Below are 20,122 nucleotides of genomic sequence, written 5' to 3'. Positions count from 1 at the left end.
CTCACATGCCTTGTTCCTTGCCATTATTGTGTAGTTGTCTTTGGTTACTTGTCTCTTGCCTCTTTCTGTTGTGTTTGCTTGATATGCAGCTACTCCAAGGCCACAGGCAGACCTTTTTCTCCTAAAGAAGCATATACTTCTGTACATTTTTGCCATTTCATGCTGTTTGCTTCTATTTGGTTATATTTTTGATCAAGTATTATAGTGAGATTGTTGAACTATTTATAGAAAGATGAAAATGTGAAGCATAGAGATTCTTGTTCCTTTTGCTACTTCTATTATATAAACAATTGGTTCCTGGTATATTTCGTTTTGTTGAGAGGCAGTTTACTTTCTGTATGGACTAAAAAACTAGGCCAGGAAAGATTCTAATAGCCCACACCATCAAAAATGCAGTCCAGGCAATTGGAGTTTTAATGACTTGCTGCCCTGACTAGCTTTATAATCAAATGTAAAATTCTTTGGAGGCGTATTGAGCAAAACTTTAAAAAATTTTTATCATGACTTTCCTTCTTTGTGGTTCTTATGTTTCTTCCTTCTATCCCCTAAAGATCTAAACCAGGAATTTACTAATTTTTTTTTCTTTGCTTTAGTCATTTGTATTCCAGAGAGCACAATAGGGAGAAGGATACAAGATTGATTTTTTTTATGTGTGTCCTCTTGAAAGCATAGTGTGGGGCATGACTACTTGGAGGTGCGGGGGGTGGGGGCGGATTTACAAAGCAATAGAAGCATGCAGCTAGTTTTCAGGCGCAGGTTGGACTTCTGCGGGTCAAGGCAGACCAGACGAGTAGCTTATCTTGAGGGACGCAAGTAATAGACCAAATATAGAGCAGCTATTTCAGGAATCATGTAGGTCATTTAATTATCCATTATGATTGAGTGGCTAATGCTCTTTTGGCAATTACATGACCTCTGTTATTCTTGAAACCTTTCCAGGCCCTCGTGGGTAGAATGACCCACCAGTCAGTGCTTGCAGACTTCATTCCACTCAGAAGGAAAAGAGATGCTGGGAACTACTGGCATTTAGAAATGGCTATGCTTTCTTTACCGACCACTACCCAGCATGCCTTTTGTACTGCAGTCAGTGATAGGCAACTGGTTTTGAAGTCAACTATTCCTTCATTTACTTCATTGCAAGAGCAAGAGGTACATTGGTTTCCACAAGAAGGAATTGTGGTAAAACCAACTTTAACACCAGAGTTGGCTATTGTGGTATTCACAGGTTCTGTGCTGCAAGAGCAAGTACTGTGGGTATTAAAATTAATGTTTGATCTCTGTCAAACCAGTCATCCATTACAAAACTCTGAAGTTAGTAAAGCGTTTTTTTATCCATAACACAATATGCTACTGATGATACTAATAACAGATTTTTAAAAAATCATTGATTTTAATTAATTTTAACTAAATTAAATTAGCCATCTTAACTTGGCTAATCATTATTTTTATCATTTTAGCATGATTATTTAAATTAAAAGGTCACTTTAAAATTGAGATGCTGAGCCAAGATTGAATAATTCTGGAACACATTTGGATTAATGTTTCTCACTTGTTTTTTCTTTCGTCAACAAAGGATCATTAATATTTCCAAAGAAAACTTTACTTCTGCTAAATGATAGTAAAACTTTTAAAAATTGTAGTGACTTTTCAAGTAATTCTGAGAAAAGGAAATACAGATTTCTTGTGATTCTTTAGATTAAGAACAGTTATAGTGTGGAAAGGAATGACATAAATTATTTGTAGGATTTGTCAGGAATGCATAAACAAAATTCTGTATACTTAGCAAAATGGAAGATTTAACGTATATAAGCATTCTCTAGCATTCCAATAATTTAAGACCGTAGGCTTAAGAGAAATAATTTTGTTAGAATAACACACAAACATATCTTTTAAGTAGAAACCATTTGTGTTGTTATAAAAAACAAATCTTCTATTGGAGAAAAAGAAAACTATTTTTAAATTTGTTATACATCAAAGAGCATTGTTAAAGCAACTACAGCAAACCTACAGGTTGTTTATTCCTGGGGCAGTAAAATTAGCCATCTTTCCAAGTAAATTTGTTAAACTACTCCTGGTAGAACTTCCAAGTTAATCTGTGTTGGTTTTATTTTCATTTTGTTGTTTGGTAATATTAACAAATGAAAAATTGAAGACGTGAATTGGTATTTATAACCTTTGACCCTCCAGAAATGCAGCCCTCTTACTTAAATTTTCAATCTTTCAGGCCAGTACTACTTTGGTATCCGGCTACTTAGAGGCTATGAGAATGTAGTCAGTGTAAATGATATTAGCTATTTTCTGTTGAAAAACGTATTTTCCCTCATTGTAGTTTTTTAAGCCTCTGTAGTGGAGATGAGCAGAAAATGAGAAAGCCAAATTTACAGTAAAAGCAAAAGTTACAGCTTAAACTCAAGTATCCTGAATAAGGAGTATAGTTAGTCTCTTTGGCATTTTAAGAAGAGAGCAAGGGATATAAAAAAAAGTGTGATATTTGATTTCTTATTGATACGTTGCAGTTCTTTAATGCATATCCTTCAAGGCCTATGTTGGACTGTTTTTCCACCCTTGGGAACCAAAAGTCTATATAAGTCTATGTAAAAGGAGATGATATTTGTAATTTTAAAGACCTGAAAATTCATGAAGGTTTTGTATAATTAGTGGGAAAGTCCAGAGGATAATAAGCCCACAAAATAGTAATTTTTTTTAATAAAAAAAAAAGGAGAGTGATTAGACAAGGGACAGTTCACAATTGAAATACACACCTAAACACAAATCTTAACCTAGTCCAGTCTGGTTTTCAGAAGTTTACTTACTTATGTAGAATGATTTCATTTTTACTCCACAATAGGTAGGGAGGCTTTAATTTTTTTCATGACATTGTTGAATTGTAATAAAATGGGAACACCAAAGCAGGGAAGATATCCAAGGTGATGAAAGTCATTTAGCAGAAAAAAATCAGGAACAAGGATGACAGAAATAACTAATCTGCAGAGAGAAAGGATTTTGGCATACATCCTAAGGGGTTCTATAGTTCTCAACCCCGTTTTGAGAAATCAAAAAGATCTACAGAATGCAGATGTCTTTGAGTTACAAAAATAACCAGATGTCCTTATTAGTAGAAGCAAATGTTTGCCTCTTAATTCACACAAACTATATGCAGAGGATCTCTGGATGAAATATTGTATAAATAAGGCAGGAAAGAAAATTGTGAAAGGCTCTGTCCTAAACATCTAATCATAAAGGTAATATCTTGAAAAGGAAAACAAAAAACATTAAGATTCATGTAGATTTAAAGGTAAGAGAGGCATATTAAGCTAGTTACACTTTTGTTCACATGATACGTGAGTTTGGTTTTTTATTACTGTCACTTTTAATCCCAAATCTCCCTGGTGAATTTTTGTTTATTTTACCATGCTTGTTTAGCTACTTTGTGCATTGCCAATTATATTTTAAACAGTGAAAGCATATGCTTGAAACTCCTTGTTTTTTTTTTCCTGAATGAATGATAGTTGCCTTAGTTCTCTCAAGCAAAACAATCTACAGTAGTATATAAATGCCCCCTAGCAAGCCTCTTGGGATTTTTAAAATACTAAGCCACATTGTTACAAATAGATGTGGTCTGTTGACCTCCCTGGGACGTTAAGCAGAATAAAATGTAAAAAAAAAAAAATCTACTTGAAAGGACAAGGTACGAAGTTTTTTTGTTTTTGAATCAAGCCTTTCAAATAAAAAACCTTCAGAGTTTAAATAGACTGTGACTTCTGATGTGGAGCATATTAACATAATTACAAACTCTTTTATATACTCACAGTCATTCCTAAATTGATGTTCAAACCTTTGATTAAGTCACAAAGCTGAATGTGTTCAAACGCTGTGTGATACCTCTCCTATTCATAAAACAGGTAACTGTTTTAGCTTTTTTTTTTTTTAATCCCCATATGTATTGACAGAAATTTGTACTCTATAGCTATCCTTTTAATGGTGAAGTATTAAACTGCTGTATTACGATACATTCTATAACTTGAAAGTTAACAAAAGCACGTTGGCTGCTCCTTCATGCCCTTGCCTTGTCACTCCCTGGTGCAGCTCCGTCTCTTCCATCCTTCTTATCAGAGTATCTCAGTGCTTAGTTGAGCTTGTTTATCTTAAAAGAGCAGGAGGCAGGCTTTTGGGGAGTAAGCTACGTGTTCCAGTATAACAGGCACCAATGCTGTTTGACTTGAAAAACATTTGATCTCTTACATTAACAGCTCATGTCACTGTAATAGAGACTACAGCTGGGCTGTTGTTCAGTTTTCTGTTATTTTAGCTTTGAAATAACTGTTAGTGCTGCTCCAAAATCTCCGTGTTTAAAATTGTATATTGGCTGTCCCCCCAGGACTCGTAAGTAAACAAGGTGATATGTGTGGCCAGAGGGAGCATATTTTCTTAGCTTTGTTTTAAATAAGAACCTTCCCTATCTAAAGGTGGTTTTTGTCTGATCCCTGATGGTGTGCTGCATAACTTTGCTTGTGTAAATTTGTAGATGTCGCAATATTTTAAAGCAGATTTTGTTACTGTTGTGTGAGCTCAATAACTATTAATTATGGACTTTTTTTCCCTCAAATAATGAAGCATTTAGTTTTCTCAGGAATATCCTGAGAAATTAAGATATCCTGAACAATTTCCCTGAGTAGAGCAGTTTGTATAGCAGCTGTTGAAAATGGGCAAGCAAGAATTTGGTATGTTTGTTAGACTTAACTATTACTTAGCTTTATTTTAAAATACTCAGTTATTGGTAATTTCTGTGCCAGGAATACTTTGACAGTTGGAATCAAGGTAGCAGTATTTAAAGAACAGGAAACAAAATTTGTAAAATCGGGTTGCTGTTTTCTTCCTTTTTTAGAGTATCTCTTGTTTTAATAGTGATAGAATATCAGCTTATTATAGTAGTGGTGGAATGACAGCAGTTTTACTCCTTCCTTTCTTCCTTTCTCTATTTTTAAGAACCTAGTTTGTTTTCCTCTTCTAATTCTTTTCTGATATAACACTACCAAGCCACCCAGCACTTTCTTTGAATTTAACCTAAAATGTATACATCAGCTAGCACAAGTATAATTGGTTGAAAGGCAGCCATCTATCTAGGGAGTTCTTCTAAATACCGAATGTGTCATGTGCTTTGACATGACGTATTTGTAATATCTCTGAATACAGAAAGCACTTTCTGTGTTAGCTGTAGGTGTTAAAGCAGTAGTGTGTTTTAAGAATGTGTGCAGTGCAAATTCTGGCTTGTGAGGTAATGACAAGTGTTTGCCTGCATAGACAATATATTTTTCCCCCTGAGGTCCCCACACACCTAGTTTCCCTCAAGCTCATCATCTCTGTCAGGTTAATCAATAGGCACCGTATGGCAGAGGGTCAGTAATCAGTGTCATCGTGCCTTTAAATCGTGTTGAAAATTTGCTTAAAGCCTGGGCCAATTAACATCGAGATGATGAATGGATGGGAAGATGGGAAGAGCCTGACGCTCAGGGGCTTTGTGAGGAGGAGATGCTCAGCTGTTGAGCAGCAGACACCAGCGAATAAAATCAGCCATTCATGTGAGCTCAGTCCACCCACTCTTAATGATAATGTCAATCTAGCAAAATATATACACATTGGAGTTGTCACGAGTTCATAAATCAAAGGAGTTTGTCAAAGGCATTCAGATTAACGAGGCAGCAGCAATAACAAGTCAAATTTGCATAGAGAATTGCTCGAATCTCAGTAAATTATGATCCTGTTTTTCATTTGATTATTTGCTAATGTCTCAAGAGGGAGAATGATTATATTAGCATGCAAAATCTACTCCAGAAGTAGAAATCTGAAGTATAGAAGACCAGCACACTATGACAATTAATCAGTTTCTGCATACTAGCATAAATGCACAAGGCCCAGAAATGAACTTCTTTTTTATTATTATTTCTCCTTGCTACTGATCCAAATGGTTCAGCTTGACAGAGACTTTATATTGCTTTAACAGTGTTCTGAATTGTGCCTGCAGGCAAGACATAGTTATGCAGCTATAACCAACCTATCCATCTGCCAACCAGATTGGAATTCTCCTATCCAAGGCTTCCATTAACCCCCACTGACAGCTCCAAACAGGATTAAGAATTTGGAAGCATAAAAAATAGTTGCTCTTTGCAAATATACACAGTCCCTTTGCATTTTGAGAAAGGCTGCATCTGTAATGTTTTATAATTAGTGTCGGACAGTGTAGCAGGAGAAAAAAATCTAGTTGGTGTTCGTTTTTTGTTTTAATTCTGTCCTAGAACGTAAGGCAGTACTAATGGAAGTCCTGTGTGTTTGGTTGTCTGAGAGTGCTTTCCCTTATGTCTGGTTCCTAGCACTGTGCTTGGATTGGTAGATTGCTAGAAAATACCACTTCTTGAAAGCTTTAACTGGTAGATCTTGTTGAAGTTTAGCAGGATAGGGAGGCTTTGATGTGGTTGTGGTTTAATCGAGTATGTCAAATGATAAACGTGCTAGAGAAGCAGTGTGCATGAAAACATGCCAGAGAATATTATCTTATGAGGACACTTCAGGTCCTCCCTAAAACTGGTCCTTGAATAGGATTCTTCAGTCAGCTTCTGAACTTAAATGACCTATGTTTGTTCCCATTGTATCCTAGAAGGATTAATTAGAATTTGTTTAGACACACAAAGGGTGTTTTATTTATGTCATCTTTCACTGAAGAGTTTAAATTATTTTTATCCATGTAGTTAAATTACCTTTAACCTTGTAAAAGAATAATTATTGCTATTTTTGAGAATTGCAAATCATATGTATTTGGAGGCTATAATTAGCTTCAAATGATATAATAAGTTAATGGAAAAAATATTAATTCAATTATTAATTTACCAGTCATGCCTACTGTATGATGTTTGCAACTATTAGAAATCGGTCTCTAGATTTTTTTTTCTTCATGTGGTTGTCATTCTACATGATGATGATCAAATGACTCCATTTTTTAAATGTGTTCAAAGTCAAGAGTTATAATTCACCACAACTTACCCACTTCATTAATATAACTTTCCTGGTTACAGAATCCTTTGAATTTTCTCAGTGAGGAATGTAGCATCGGTGGAAAATGTTACTTCTAGTGTTGGAGCTGTTTTATTTATAACAGATGGCTATTCAGAGAGGCTCAGGCTCTGTGGCACTATCCAACCTTGAGCAAGATGCTTATTCAAAGATTATGATAAGTCATTATGAGTGGCTTGACTTTTCATCACTGTGTAAATTAGTTTAGTTTTTCATTTGATTATATAATCAACTCTTGATTATCCATGTCATCAGGAGTTGTGTGTTCAAATAGATAACTGAAAACAGTAAATAAGCCACTTACTAGGTCATGGAGAATATTGCCCTAGCCATAAACCTGCTGTGTGCTATCATCAAAATCTGTCTACTTCTTGTTTTAGACACCAAAACAAACAAACAAAAAACCAAAAAACCCAGCTCTGAAGAATCAGGGATGCTTTGCTTATCTACAGAAGAACTTTTCTTTCTTAATCAAGGGTGGGCAAACTTTAACTGTAAAGGACCAGACGATAAACATTTGAGGCTTTGTGGGCCATAGAATCTCTGTCATGATTACTCACCTTTGCCGTTGTAGTATGCAGGTTGCCGTAGATAAAAGGCAAATGAGTGGAGGTGGCTAAGTTTCATTAAAACATTATTTGCAAAAACTCTATTTGGAGCAGGAGCTTACTAACTCTAAGTTGTCATACTGGCATGATAAGTGATGGGATAGTAGGACTGTAGTTGGGTTATCACTTTGAAGGTTTTCTGCTTTGAAAACCTTTTTTAAAGCTAGCTGGACAGTGTGAGTATAGGGCTTCAATTATTTATTGAGCACTTATCCATATATTATGTAATGTGTTGCAAAGTAGAGGGAGCCACAAAGACTTCACCCAAAAAGCTTTCAATGTTACTGGGTAGTTGAGAGTAACATGCAAACATTTATCCAATTAAGTGCTAAATTGTGTGGGCCAAGATAATGTTAAGGAATTTCCAGTAGAGAAAGATGGAATAGTTGTATGGTTTCTTAGAGAATATGACATTTGAAATTCATTTCAAGAAGGGGTGGGACTTGAATAGATTAGATTTTTTTCTTGTGTTTTTATAATTGTTGAGGGAATAACACTAAAATTAAGGATCCTTCCAGCCTGAAAATGTTGAGATTATGTCACATGTTTATAAGACTATGAAGAGACTTGCTTAACTAGGGCAGAAAATGTTTGCTGACGGAAATAACTTGATGTAATACAGCAGAAAATTCTGGAAGGTCTTGGAGTCCAGACCTAGAACTTCATATATGATTTCATAGAAAGAAAGGGTCACAAAAAGTTTTTGAGGGAGAAAGACCACCATGACATTAGTGGTATTTAAGAAAGATTTATCTGGCAATAGCATTCAATCGAACAAACACTTAAAAACTCCGTAATTATGTTCTCAAACTTTTGCTGAGCCACTGGAAAATGAAGATGAAAAAGAAACTGGCCCCGCCCAGAAAGAATTTTATAGTGTGGGGTAGGAGTGGGAAGCTTGTTCATAGAGAGATATAATAAAGGGAGATATAAAGCATAAGTGCCAAAATAGAAATAAAGTGCTAATTCAGAGTAATCAGCTCCAACTTGGGGTTAGTGGGGGCGAGAGTAGGGAGAAGAACGGATATGCATAGGCTTCTCAGAGAAGGTATCATTTTAGTTGACTTTTGAGTCAGGATTGTAATGATGAAGAGATCAGGAACGGAGTCTATTTTTTTTTTTTTAAAGATTTATTTATTTATTAGAACGAGCAAGCAGGGGGAGGGGCAGAGGGAGAGAGAGAATCTTAAGCAGACTCCCCTCTGAGCGTGGAACCTGACGTGGGGCCCAGTCTCACGGGGGCCCAGTCTCAGGACCCTGAGATCACCACCTGAGCCGAAACCAAGAGTCCGGATGCTTAACTGACTGAGCCACTCAGGTGCCCCAGGAAAGGAGTCTATTACACATTGAGGGAATAGAATTAGCAAAAGCACAGGAATAAGAGAGTGCTTTTCATACATTGGAGAATGATAAAATAATGTCATGTAAGTGGTTCCAGAGACTGATGGAAAGGTAAAACAGCCAGATTGTGGTTGCTATACTAAGAAGTTTGGACTTAATCCTGTAAGTGACAGAGAGCTATAAAAGGGTTTTGGGCACGGTGTGGGGTAGGGTGAGGTAAATGTCTTTTTAGAACATGGTTCTGACAGTAGTGTATAGAATGGATCAGATACGGATTTAGGCAAGGGTATCAGAAGGCTATCTCAGTAGTAAGAGCACTGGTAATAGGTGTTGGTGGTCAAGACTAGAGTAGACGTTATGGAAATACAAACCCAGGGTTAGGTCTCTTAAAATAGATGACTGAAAGGAAAATTGGTTAGATACATTCCAAGAAAAAAAGGTGGGGAGGGGGGAGGATGAATAAAAATCGGCTGAGGATTTAAGTTTGGGATGGAAAGAAAAGTTGGGAGGGAAGGAGGTGGCCTAGGATGGGTAAGAATGGTAAAAGAGTGCTTTAAATTTGGATATGTTGATTTTGAGGCAGTTTATTTAAATTTATCATCTAAATAACTTTCTTTGAGGTGATTTCTTTGTCTTTTTTATTCACCCCCAGGTTACTCCTGGAAACATTTTATCCAAAATACATCCCTGAGATCTAATGCACAAGCTTCCGCATTATTTCACTTTATTGACTTTTTCCTATCCAAACGTCTGTTACTATGTCTATAGGTGTTACACCCAAATGCTTCCAGTTTGAAGTTACAATTCAAAGTTGTCAGCCAGACTTTTAGTCTGCCTCTTTTAATTCTAAACTAGTAAATGCTGGGCGAAGAGAGAAATATTTGCATTAATGTGAAAGGTAACAAATTATATAGTATCTTTTTCAGAAATATTTTAATATGAAGCTACTATTTATATCATATTGTTACTCCAGGACTACAAATACATTCTGCAAATGTACTTACTATAATGAAATGTTCAATCTGAGTGTTACAAATGAGTTGTTTGAAGCAGTCAGGTTTTTCTAATTGGCTCAGGGTTAAGTAGTAGAATATAACTTTTATTATTTATATTCAAGGGAATTTTCCCCCCAAAATTTATTTTTCATTTATCTGACTTCTATTTTTCCATTTTTTAAGATATTTTCTTCTAGGTTTCATCTATTTTACTTGTTAATTTTTATTTTTACATGATTTCAGATTTACAGAACTGTTGAAAGAATAGTGCAAAGAATCCCCTTATACTCTTCACACAGATTCTCCGTATGATAACATGTTACCACATTTGCTCTATTTATACGTACATATATATGCTCACATCCATTTACTTATTTTTTTCTGAACCATTTGCAAGTTACAGACATAATGTCCTTTTACCAACATAAGTGTTTCATTCTATGTTTTCTAAAAACAAGGACATTCTTTTAAATAACCACAGTACAAATTATCGAAATGAGGAAATTGAATGTATAAACAAATGGTGGTACATCTATATAGTGATACTACTTGGCAATAAAAAAGAAAGGACTACTGGGGTGCCTGGTGGCTCAGTCAGTTAAGCATCCAACTCTTGATTTTGGCCCAGGTCATGATCTCAGGGTTGTGAGATTGAGCCCCACGTCGGGCTCTGGGCTCAGTGTGGAGTCTGTTTGTCCGTCTCCCTTCCCCTGCTTGCACACTGCTCTCTCTCTTTAAAATAAGTAAATAAAAGATTTTTTTTAAAAAAGGAAATGACTACTGATATATGCAGCAACACAAATGAATCTCCAATGTATTAAGCTAGGTAGAAAAAGACTTAAAAAATTATATACTATATGATTCCATTTTGTGACATTTTGGAAACGAAAATTATTGAGAAAAAAATCTGTGATTATGAGGGAAAGGGGTTGACTGTAAAGGGGCAGTGCAAGAGAATTTGGGAAATGATGAACTGCTTTACATCTTGATTATGGTGGTAGTTACATAACTGTATGCTTTTTGCCAAAACTCATATAATTTTACACCAAAACAAGTGAATTTTTCTATATATAAGTTTTAAAAGTAGGGAAACAATCAGGAAATTAACATCGATACAGTGTTACTAGCTCATCTATAGAACTTATTCAGATTTTCCCAATTGTTCCAATAATGTCCTTTATACCATTATGTCATGATGCCCACCCAATAGTTACCTGTCAAAATCAAATGAAATTGAGGATCAGGAGGAAGAAAATTGTGGGTATGGGCTAGAGAGGCACTACTCATCCTGTTAGGTGCAGATCACTGTTTTTCAGTATATAATTCTGTATAGAGAAGTTTACCATCAATTTTGCTTTAACCCCCCCAAAATAATCTCAGATCACAGGTTGCATTCAGTTGTCATGTCTCTTTAGTTTCCTTTCACCTGAAACAGATCCTTAGTCTTTCTTTGTATTTCATGACGCTGACATTATTTGTTAAGCACAGACCAGTAATTTTTTAGACTATCCTTCAATTTGGGTTAGTCTAATGTTTTCTTATGATCAGATTGAGATTATGTGTTTTGGGCAAGGTTACCTCAAAAGTAATAATGTGTTCTTCTCGTACATCATATCAAGAGGCACATAATGTTTTATTTGTGTTTTTTTTTTTTAAGATTTTATTTGAGAGAGAGAGAGAAAAAAAAAGTGATCACAAGAAGGGGGAAGGGTAGAGGGAGAAGCAGACTCCCCACTGAGCAGGGAGCCTGATGTGGGGCTCCATCCCAGGATCCCAGGATCATGACTTGAGCCAAAGGCAGTCCCTTAACCAACTGAGCCACCCAGGCGCCTAAGAGGCACATAATGTTAAGGTGGTGTCTTACCATATGTCTCTACTGTGAGGTTATTGTTTTTCCTTTTGTAATTATTAAATATCTCATGGAGCCGTATTTTAAGATTATGTAACTATCCTATTACTTGTTTAACTTTAACCCACTAATTTGTGGCATGAGTCTTGCTTTTATCAAGTGGTTACCCTTAAATAGAAGTTACTGGATATGATTTAGTTTGATGACCCAGACAGTTAATGAACATTGCTTACTGGGATGCATCATGATAAAGATAAGAGGGATAACTGTGCTGCTGAGCTCTCCTGGGTGATGTTGGAGAACACACAGGCTTTGAGAACCGCTGAGGTGACCACTTAGTTATACAAGGGTGTTTCATCATTTCCCTCCACCCTCAAGACTGTAAACTATTCATCTCCTATTTGCTTTTTTGCTGGCTTTCTGGCTCTCCTCTTCACTGTTAGAAGGGTACCTTACTCCTTGCTCCTGATATCATGACTTGTTAATGTCCCTACCTCTATTTTAAGGTAACAACAGAGTCAAATTTAGTGATACCCCCTCAACAGCTCCTCATCTAAATCAGATAAAATAGAGGGTCAGGAGGAAGAAAATTGTGGATATGGACTAGATGCTGCTCATTCTATTACATTCACATTACTATTTTTACTATGTAATTGAGTACATAGTTTGCCATCAATTTTGTTTCACCCCAGTCACCTATAGAGTAAAAATGCGATTTATAATAACTTCACTATTACAAACTTCTACCAAAATAGGCTTCCAAGTTTATTATGATGACATTTTAACAAAACATAATTAATGTTGAAATATAGGACTTTACATTGAATTAAACCAGTTTGGATTATAAATGATATTTTATTTAAAGGAGGGTGGAACTTCATGGTCTGGGGAATAGTTACTTGCAAGTTTTAAGTTTATAATTCAGTACTGGCTTAAGTTTGTGTTACATAAAACACTTAATTTTAGAATTTGAAAGTACATATAACATAAAATTTATCATCTTAACCATTTTTTAAGTGTACGGTTCAGTGGTATTAAATATACTCATAATATTTTGCAACCATCACCCCTATCCATTTCCGTAACTTTCCATCTTGTAAAACTGAAACTCTATACCCATTAAACAATAATTCCCCATTCCCCTACTACTCCCAGCCCCTGGCAACCACCATTCTGCTTTCTGTATGATTTTGACTACTTTTAAGTATCTCATATAAGTGGATTGATATAGTAATTATCTTTTTGTGACTGGCTTATTTCACTTAGCATAATGTCCTCAAGGTTCATCCATGTTGTAGTATGTACCAGAATTTCCTTACTTTTTAAGGCTGAATACTGTTCCATTGATGTATTACACCACATTTTATCCCTCCATCAGTCATTGGACACTTGGGTTGCTTCCATGTTTTAGCTATTGCGGTTAATGCTGCTCTGAACACAGGTGTACAAATTATCTCTTGAGACTCTGCTTTCAGTTCTTTTGAGTATATATCCAGAAGTGGAATTGTTGGATCATATGATAATTCTGTTTTTAATTTTTGAGGAACCACCATACTGTTTTCCACAGCAGCTGTATCCTTTTATATTCTCACTAACAGTGCATAATAGTTCCAATTTCTCAACATCCTTGCCAATATATATTTTAGTTTTTGTCTGTTTTTGATAGAGCCTTCTTAATGAATGTGATGTGGTGTCTCTGTGTAGTTCTGATTTACATTCCTGAAATGATTAGTGATGTTGAATATCTTTTCATGTGCTTGTTGGCCATTTGTGTATCTTCTTTAGAAAAATGTCTATCCAAGTCCTTTGTGCATTTTTGAATTGGTTTGCTTGGGGTTTTTTGTTTGTTTAGTTTTCTCTATATTCTGGATTTAAAAAAAAGATTATTTATTTTAGAGAGAGTGTGCACGCGTGTGCACATGAATTGGAGGGGAGGGGCAAAGGGAGGGGGAGAAAGAGAATCCTAAAGCAGACTCCCTGCTGAGCGCAGAGCCCGACGTGGAGCTCCTCCCAGGACCCCAAAATCATGACCTAAGCTGAAATCAAGAGTCAGCTACTTAACCAACTGAGCCACCCAGGCACCCCTATATATTCTGGATATTAATCCTCCATCAGATACATGATTTGCAAATATTTTCTCCGATCCCATGGGTTGCTATTTTATTACTCTGTTGATATTTAGAATTCTGAAGTCACTTTCAAGTGGATTGTTGTTTTTTCCCCTCTTCTTAAGTATTTAAAAAATCCCATTGACACTTATGGTCTTCTAGCTGCCGTTTGAGGTGATAGTGGCAAGAATGGACTCTAATTTTAAACCATTGATGAAATGATGTTGTTTTGAACTAAGTACTATGTTATTTTTAATAAAAGAAAATCAAATCTGAGAAGAGGAAGAAGAGAAAGAACTATTTATTTTAGGATCCAGACTTTGAGAATTTCTAGTGACCAAACATTTACTATAGTTTAAAACTAATTATTTAAAAGAGAAGGTAATAATCATGGTTTAAGTTATTGCCAGCTAAGTATAAACTGGAGCTTTCTTGTGTCCAGTGTCAACCTGCATTTTCAAAGAGCAATAAACTAGATTTCTAATGACTGTGATCTGCTGGGCAGTGCTTAAATATAGATGAAATACTTTCCACCTAGGTCCCTACTTACATTTATTTATATACATGGGCATATGTTTTCCTCTACATAAGTGTATGTCTGTATGTATATAAATCTTCAAATGAATAAATGCAGAAATATACATGGTATTCTAGCTTACAGAATTAGAAATGTAATTCAGTTTACTCCCACAGAATAAGATTGAAGATAATGAGAACTGAATTAAAGCTTACTTTCTTTCACAGAATTCCTCAGAGAGAGAAGACTGTAATAATGGCGAACCCCCTAGGAAGATAATACCAGAGAAGAATTCACTTAGACAGGTATGAAATTCAGTCTGTCTTAAAATAAAAAGCTACCAACAACAAAACAAAAGACAGGAAACCCTCAATTTGCCATTCGTTAAGCACTGGAGCTTAAATTAAAAGTACTCTGAAGTTGAGGTGGCTATAGCCATCAATTTCAATCCGGTAACATTGTTTTCCCAGTTATTTAAAAATATCCTAGGTGTACAAGTACAGGACAGGTCGATTGCTTACGTTTAGTGAAAACAACATCAAAGAAAAGTTTTCTTGTTCAGGAAAAATAACTTGAAATGCTTCTTAAGTGCAAATAGAATAGTTGGCTTTAAATCTTATTTTCCTTGTGAGATTCTTAATACATTTTTTAAAAATTAACAATCAGAAGGGATCTGCCTCTAGTGAAGTTAGCTCCTTTTAGTCTGAGCAGTATTTGTTTGCCTTTTCTAAAAGTAAAGGCCATTATTGATGATAACTTTAAAAAAATTTTTTTCCTCCCTGTACGCCACTCCCCAAAGGTAACACATTTTACTTTGAAAGTTAATTCCATGGTGCTCTCTTTTTTAAAATTAAAATGTCCAAAAACATTTGCTTAAAAAATTTGCTCTTCTCACTGCCTTCAGCAACCTCTAACATCTTCTGTCTCCCACTAGCAACAAAAACAAGTTCTTACAGTGTTGCCAGAGAATAGGTATACCACCTCTTCACTTTTGGATAAGATGAGCACCAACAGTAGCCAAAATAATTTCAATTTACTTACACTTAGAGCATTCTTAGGAAAAAAAAAAAGAGGTCTAATATTTGTTTAGTGCCCACCACAAACCTGCTATTTGTTTCATTCCATCCTCACAATCACCCTACAAAGTTGGAAGATAGGGCCTCCAATTATAGATGAAGAAAATGGAGACTGAGGGAGGTTGGATGACTTGCTTATTAGCTCGTCAGTGATTTAAAACCCAGATCTCAATGTTGCTCAAGCATTTCTACTTCTGCCTTCTGATTCCAGTTCATATTACAGTGTTAATGTAGGGAAAAAGTACTTGACACTGTGATATACTCATTTTTTATTTACTATATGGTAAAAATTTGGGGATGGGCACTTTTCCTTTTTGATAAAAATAATTGTTTAGTAAATAGAACTGAATCCATTCAGGAAGCTTTTATAAAAAACCTGAATGATTAATAATTGATACTGTGTAGTTACAACTTTAACTATTTGGAGACAAACACCTGATATATAAATCTAAATAAATAGAACAGTATTGAGTAAGATAAATTTAGATGTGGAAAGACTCTGCCCACTATACAGAAACAACTGTCAGAAAACAATGACACGACAAAAAGTTTTGGCAACTTTATTTAAGCTAACAAACGAATTTTCACTCTGCAAAGTTATAAATTAATTTTAATAGGCTGATCCAGATGGTCCATTTGGAAAATGGATAGGCTGATCTGTTGAAAATTAAACTAAATTTATCTCTCTCATACTTCAAACTGAAGCAAGAGAGAGAATCGTGCCTATTAAGTCCAGCACATACAGATGGACCAGCAGGTCACACATGGGACTAATCTGATTCATTTTAAAAATAAATGCATACATTATTGAATCATTTTCTACTTGCAAGATCAGTTGTGTGCCGTATTTGAAAGAGATATGCTGTGGCTTTTTCACTGCTTTTTAGCAGATTCACTTCACCCTCTCCACTTTAATATAACAACCATTTTGTTTTTGTTTTTGTCTTTCCTCCTAGTGCTCCAAAATGATTTTTCTAATATCTGTCATTCAGTGTTGAGATCCAAGCTCTGGAGATTAATTAGGTCACGAGGCTTTTTCCCCTCCTCTCTTTTGTAAAGGGCTTTATCTCTATTCTCTTTATGAAGAGCATGAACTCAGTGTTCTTGGAAAGAGAAATGGCCTTTAGAAACAGGGAAGTAGGAGATCCTCCTGGGGCCCTCTGAATCTTTTAGCTTCTGGGTGTTTTAACAGCCCCATGAATGCAGATTTGTAAATTTATTGCAGTGCCATCTGGTTTTTTGCTCGAACCAGATTACTGTTGGCTTGTGTCTGTCTATTGTGGTGGTCACTCCCTAGGAGCTTGCCCTCTCAATCTTAGGGAAGAGTGATGAATAGCAGGGGTCAATAGAAGCGGGTCACAGGGCAGCTGTCCAAGATTGCCCTGAACTTGATTACCCCACTGCTGATTTTTTTAATGTAGGACATAATATATAAGCTGTTTAAACTCCCTCTTTTCTCTGTTGCATGACAATAATGAAGTGCCATTTGCTCCCCACCCACCCCCCTACTTTAGTCAAGTTGTACAGATAAAAAGATGTCAAGGCTGCCTAGTGTTTTACCTAGTGTTGATGTAAGTAGGATTTGCATCATGTAGGCCAATCCCTTGAGATTCTTTTGCAGATATTTCTAATGGGATTTCAGGAACCCTTTCACTGTTGATTTTAAAATACTCAGTTAACAAGTTTAGTATTGTTTTAAACTGATTTTATAGTTTACATATACTGTTCTTAAGTTCACAGGTGATGATAGACTATAACCACTGTGTGGTAACTTTGAGTTATTTAATCATTGGAGGAGCTGAAAGAAGGGTCATCACTACAATTCTTACAGGCATTTAAAGGATAATGAGGGGATATTATGAACAACTTTAAACCACAGTTTTGGCAACTTAGATGAAATGGACAAATTCCTTGAAAAATACAGCTTACTGAAACCAATGCGAGGTGAAATAAATTTGAATAGCCTGATGTCTATTAAAGAAATCACATTATCAAAAGGCCCCCAGATGGTTTCGCTCGTCAATTCTATCAAATATTTAAGGAATAAATAACTTACTCTTGTACAAACTCAGAAAATAGGGAAGGAAAGAACATTTCTTGACTGTATTATGAGACCACCATAACCATAATTCCAAAACCTGACAAAGACGTTAGCAGAAAACGAAAATATTGAAGGAGAAAGTCAGGAGACACTACGCCCTGTGTCACCAAGCCATCTTGTATACCTGTTTTTCCATTTAATTTCCAATATCAGAAGGCAGGAGAGTTGGTGGGGAAAGAGAAGCAATGTATCCTTTTAAGTCTCTGAATTTGGGAATAATCTTCTTACCTCTGCGCATTAAGTAAAGTGTGAACTTTTGTTTAAAGAATGTACACAGCGGCTACAATTTTCTTTCTACTTTTTGTTCCTAAAATGTGAAGCCAAGGAAACCATAGCAACTGTTTTCAGAGCTTTTATTCATATCTGCAAACAAGGGCAAAGGCCTGGGAGGATACAGGAAAGTACTCATTACTTTTTGAAAATGTAGCCTTACAACATGCAACTCCTTCTTTGCTTCACATTGGTGCTAATAGGATCTGTCAGCCCTGCCTTTCTCTGTAATTGAGTAAATTGTGACCTCTGTCTAATCCTTCCCCCATCCCCCATTCCCTTTGTCTATGTGTCCACTTACCATCCTGAGAGCGTGGGCAGTGATAAATAAAGCATTGAGTAGAGCTCTCTCAACTCTTTGAAAGCAGCATGATGCCAGCCCTCTAGTTATATTTCTTTAAGTGTTTACGTTTTTCTGTATTCTTTCTCTTGTGTAGCTGGAACCCTGGGGATGCAAAGCCATGAGAGAGGCCAAGAAGCTAACAAAGTAGCTGTCTCCCTTGTTAGCTTGTTCCTTTATTCTTTAAAAACAAGATAAAAACCATCTGGCTCAGGGCATTACATTTTCCTCCCCCGTGCACCTCTATAGATGGAGACTTCACCTGCAGTGAGGGTTTACATTGATTAGGGAGGGAGCCGTAATTCAAGCTTCCATCCTCTTCAAGGATACTTTGCAGTCTTTAAAGGTGCTGACCCACTGAGTTAAACTGTCAAGGGAGGATAAAAAAGTATCTTCATCCCAGGAGGTAACAGCTGCCAGGTTTTCAACACCTTGCATGCTGCTGGAAAAATGTCACAATTGTCAGCTGAAAGAAAAATGACTCTGTTGTCATCTTCTGTTAATGACTGGGCCTTATAAAGGGAACTACATAAGCCTTTTAGAAGGAATAAGTAGATGTTTTCTTTTCCTACCACCATGCCCCTAAATTCCTATGTTGTTCTAAATATTACCTTAGAGTAGATCCATAAAAAACAGCAGTGAAGAACTTAAACAGCCCCATATAAGCATGGAGGTCTGATTGGCATAGTTCCTTTATACAGTTGGATGAGTAGGAGGAAAAAGCACATCACTGACACAGAAAATGACATTATAGTGTATATTAACAAAACAACAACAACAACAACAAAAAGTCATTCATAAGCCAGTGAACTGAGAGAAAATATACTGTATTTCTGCTCTTTGGAGGACAATTTGTTTTCAGGCAGCATCCGGATGGGTAAATACCACGACATTTCTTTTTTCAAGAGAGCCACTTCTTTTCTTCCTTTAGAAAAAAAAAAAGAAGAAACTCACTGAATTTATTTCCTTTAATAGCTCTATAATGTTTGTGTATGATGGCATTCCCTTCTTTCTGATTTGATTGATGAGGGGAAAAGGTTTAATGAAGTCCCTGATATTAGCTAGGCAAGTTTTTTTTTTTTTCTATTTGTTTTAGGTTAGTCATTTTAATTGTATTGAGTAATTAGAAGGTACACACAGCCAGGGGAGCTTTGTTCTGATAATTGCTCAAGAAAACCCATTCCCTATCTGCCGTTGCTTTGTGTTAAGACATTTCTCCCTCTAGTGGCAATAGTAAGCATTTTGATTTGGCAGTAGGCGAGGTGTAATTGCAATATGACAAACTATGCTTAAGGGACTATCTTGTAAATACTTTAGTTTGGGGTTTGGCATTATTTCATTATATATGTGTGTTTTTTTTCCCTATGAAACTTTCTACCTCTCCTTCCCCCCACCCCCCGAAGTGTTTTGGGCTTTGGATGGAAAAAAATTGCCTGAGATGTTTATTAAAAAAAAAAAAAAAATCACAGTGCATCCTGGGTAATGTTTTGCAGCTTGACTTAATTTTAGTCATCTGTTTTAATTACCTATTTATAAAAATGCTTTTGCATTTGTAGACATTATTTAATACTTTGGAAGAAGCACCTCATTTGAAATAAATAAATAAATTGTACTTATTTTAAACAGTCCATGTAAAAGACCTTAAAGGTAATTAATGTAGGTCTCTTAAGTAAGACAAAAGTGATCTTTCCAAGTCTGATGAAGTGATTTGTTTACTTAACTTCCCACTTCGGCTGAATCCTTCAGAGTCTAATAACTTTTTTAAAAAAAAACATGGTTTGGTAATTTGTGTCTAGCTACAAAAACCCTTCTTCAAAAAGAAGCAATTTAATAACCAGCTTTCTTAAAATTA

At 35.8% G+C, this 20,122-nt stretch overlaps 1 protein-coding gene across 6 annotated transcripts in view; it reads left to right on the top strand.

The window, feature by feature from the left end:
- The window catches only part of BTRC (beta-transducin repeat containing E3 ubiquitin protein ligase), a 168,995-nt gene that overhangs the window by 73,219 nt on the left and 75,654 nt on the right, over positions 1-20,122 (top strand). For 3 of the 6 annotated variants that reach the window (XM_036085997.2, XM_036085961.2, XM_036085973.2), the window contains one exon: positions 14,711-14,788. The exons of the other annotated variants lie outside the window; for them this stretch is intronic. In XM_036085997.2, the coding sequence (XP_035941890.1) occupies positions 14,711-14,788 (78 nt within the window). The remainder of the gene's footprint in view (positions 1-14,710; positions 14,789-20,122) is intronic. 6 annotated transcript variants of the gene reach the window in all.

Source organism: Halichoerus grypus, chromosome 7 (genome assembly GCF_964656455.1).
Source record: "Halichoerus grypus chromosome 7, mHalGry1.hap1.1, whole genome shotgun sequence".
Taxonomy (NCBI): Eukaryota; Metazoa; Chordata; class Mammalia; order Carnivora; family Phocidae; genus Halichoerus; species Halichoerus grypus.
The sequence above is the reverse complement of the archived record's forward strand: the minus strand, read 5'-3'. Positions and strand labels throughout refer to the sequence as shown.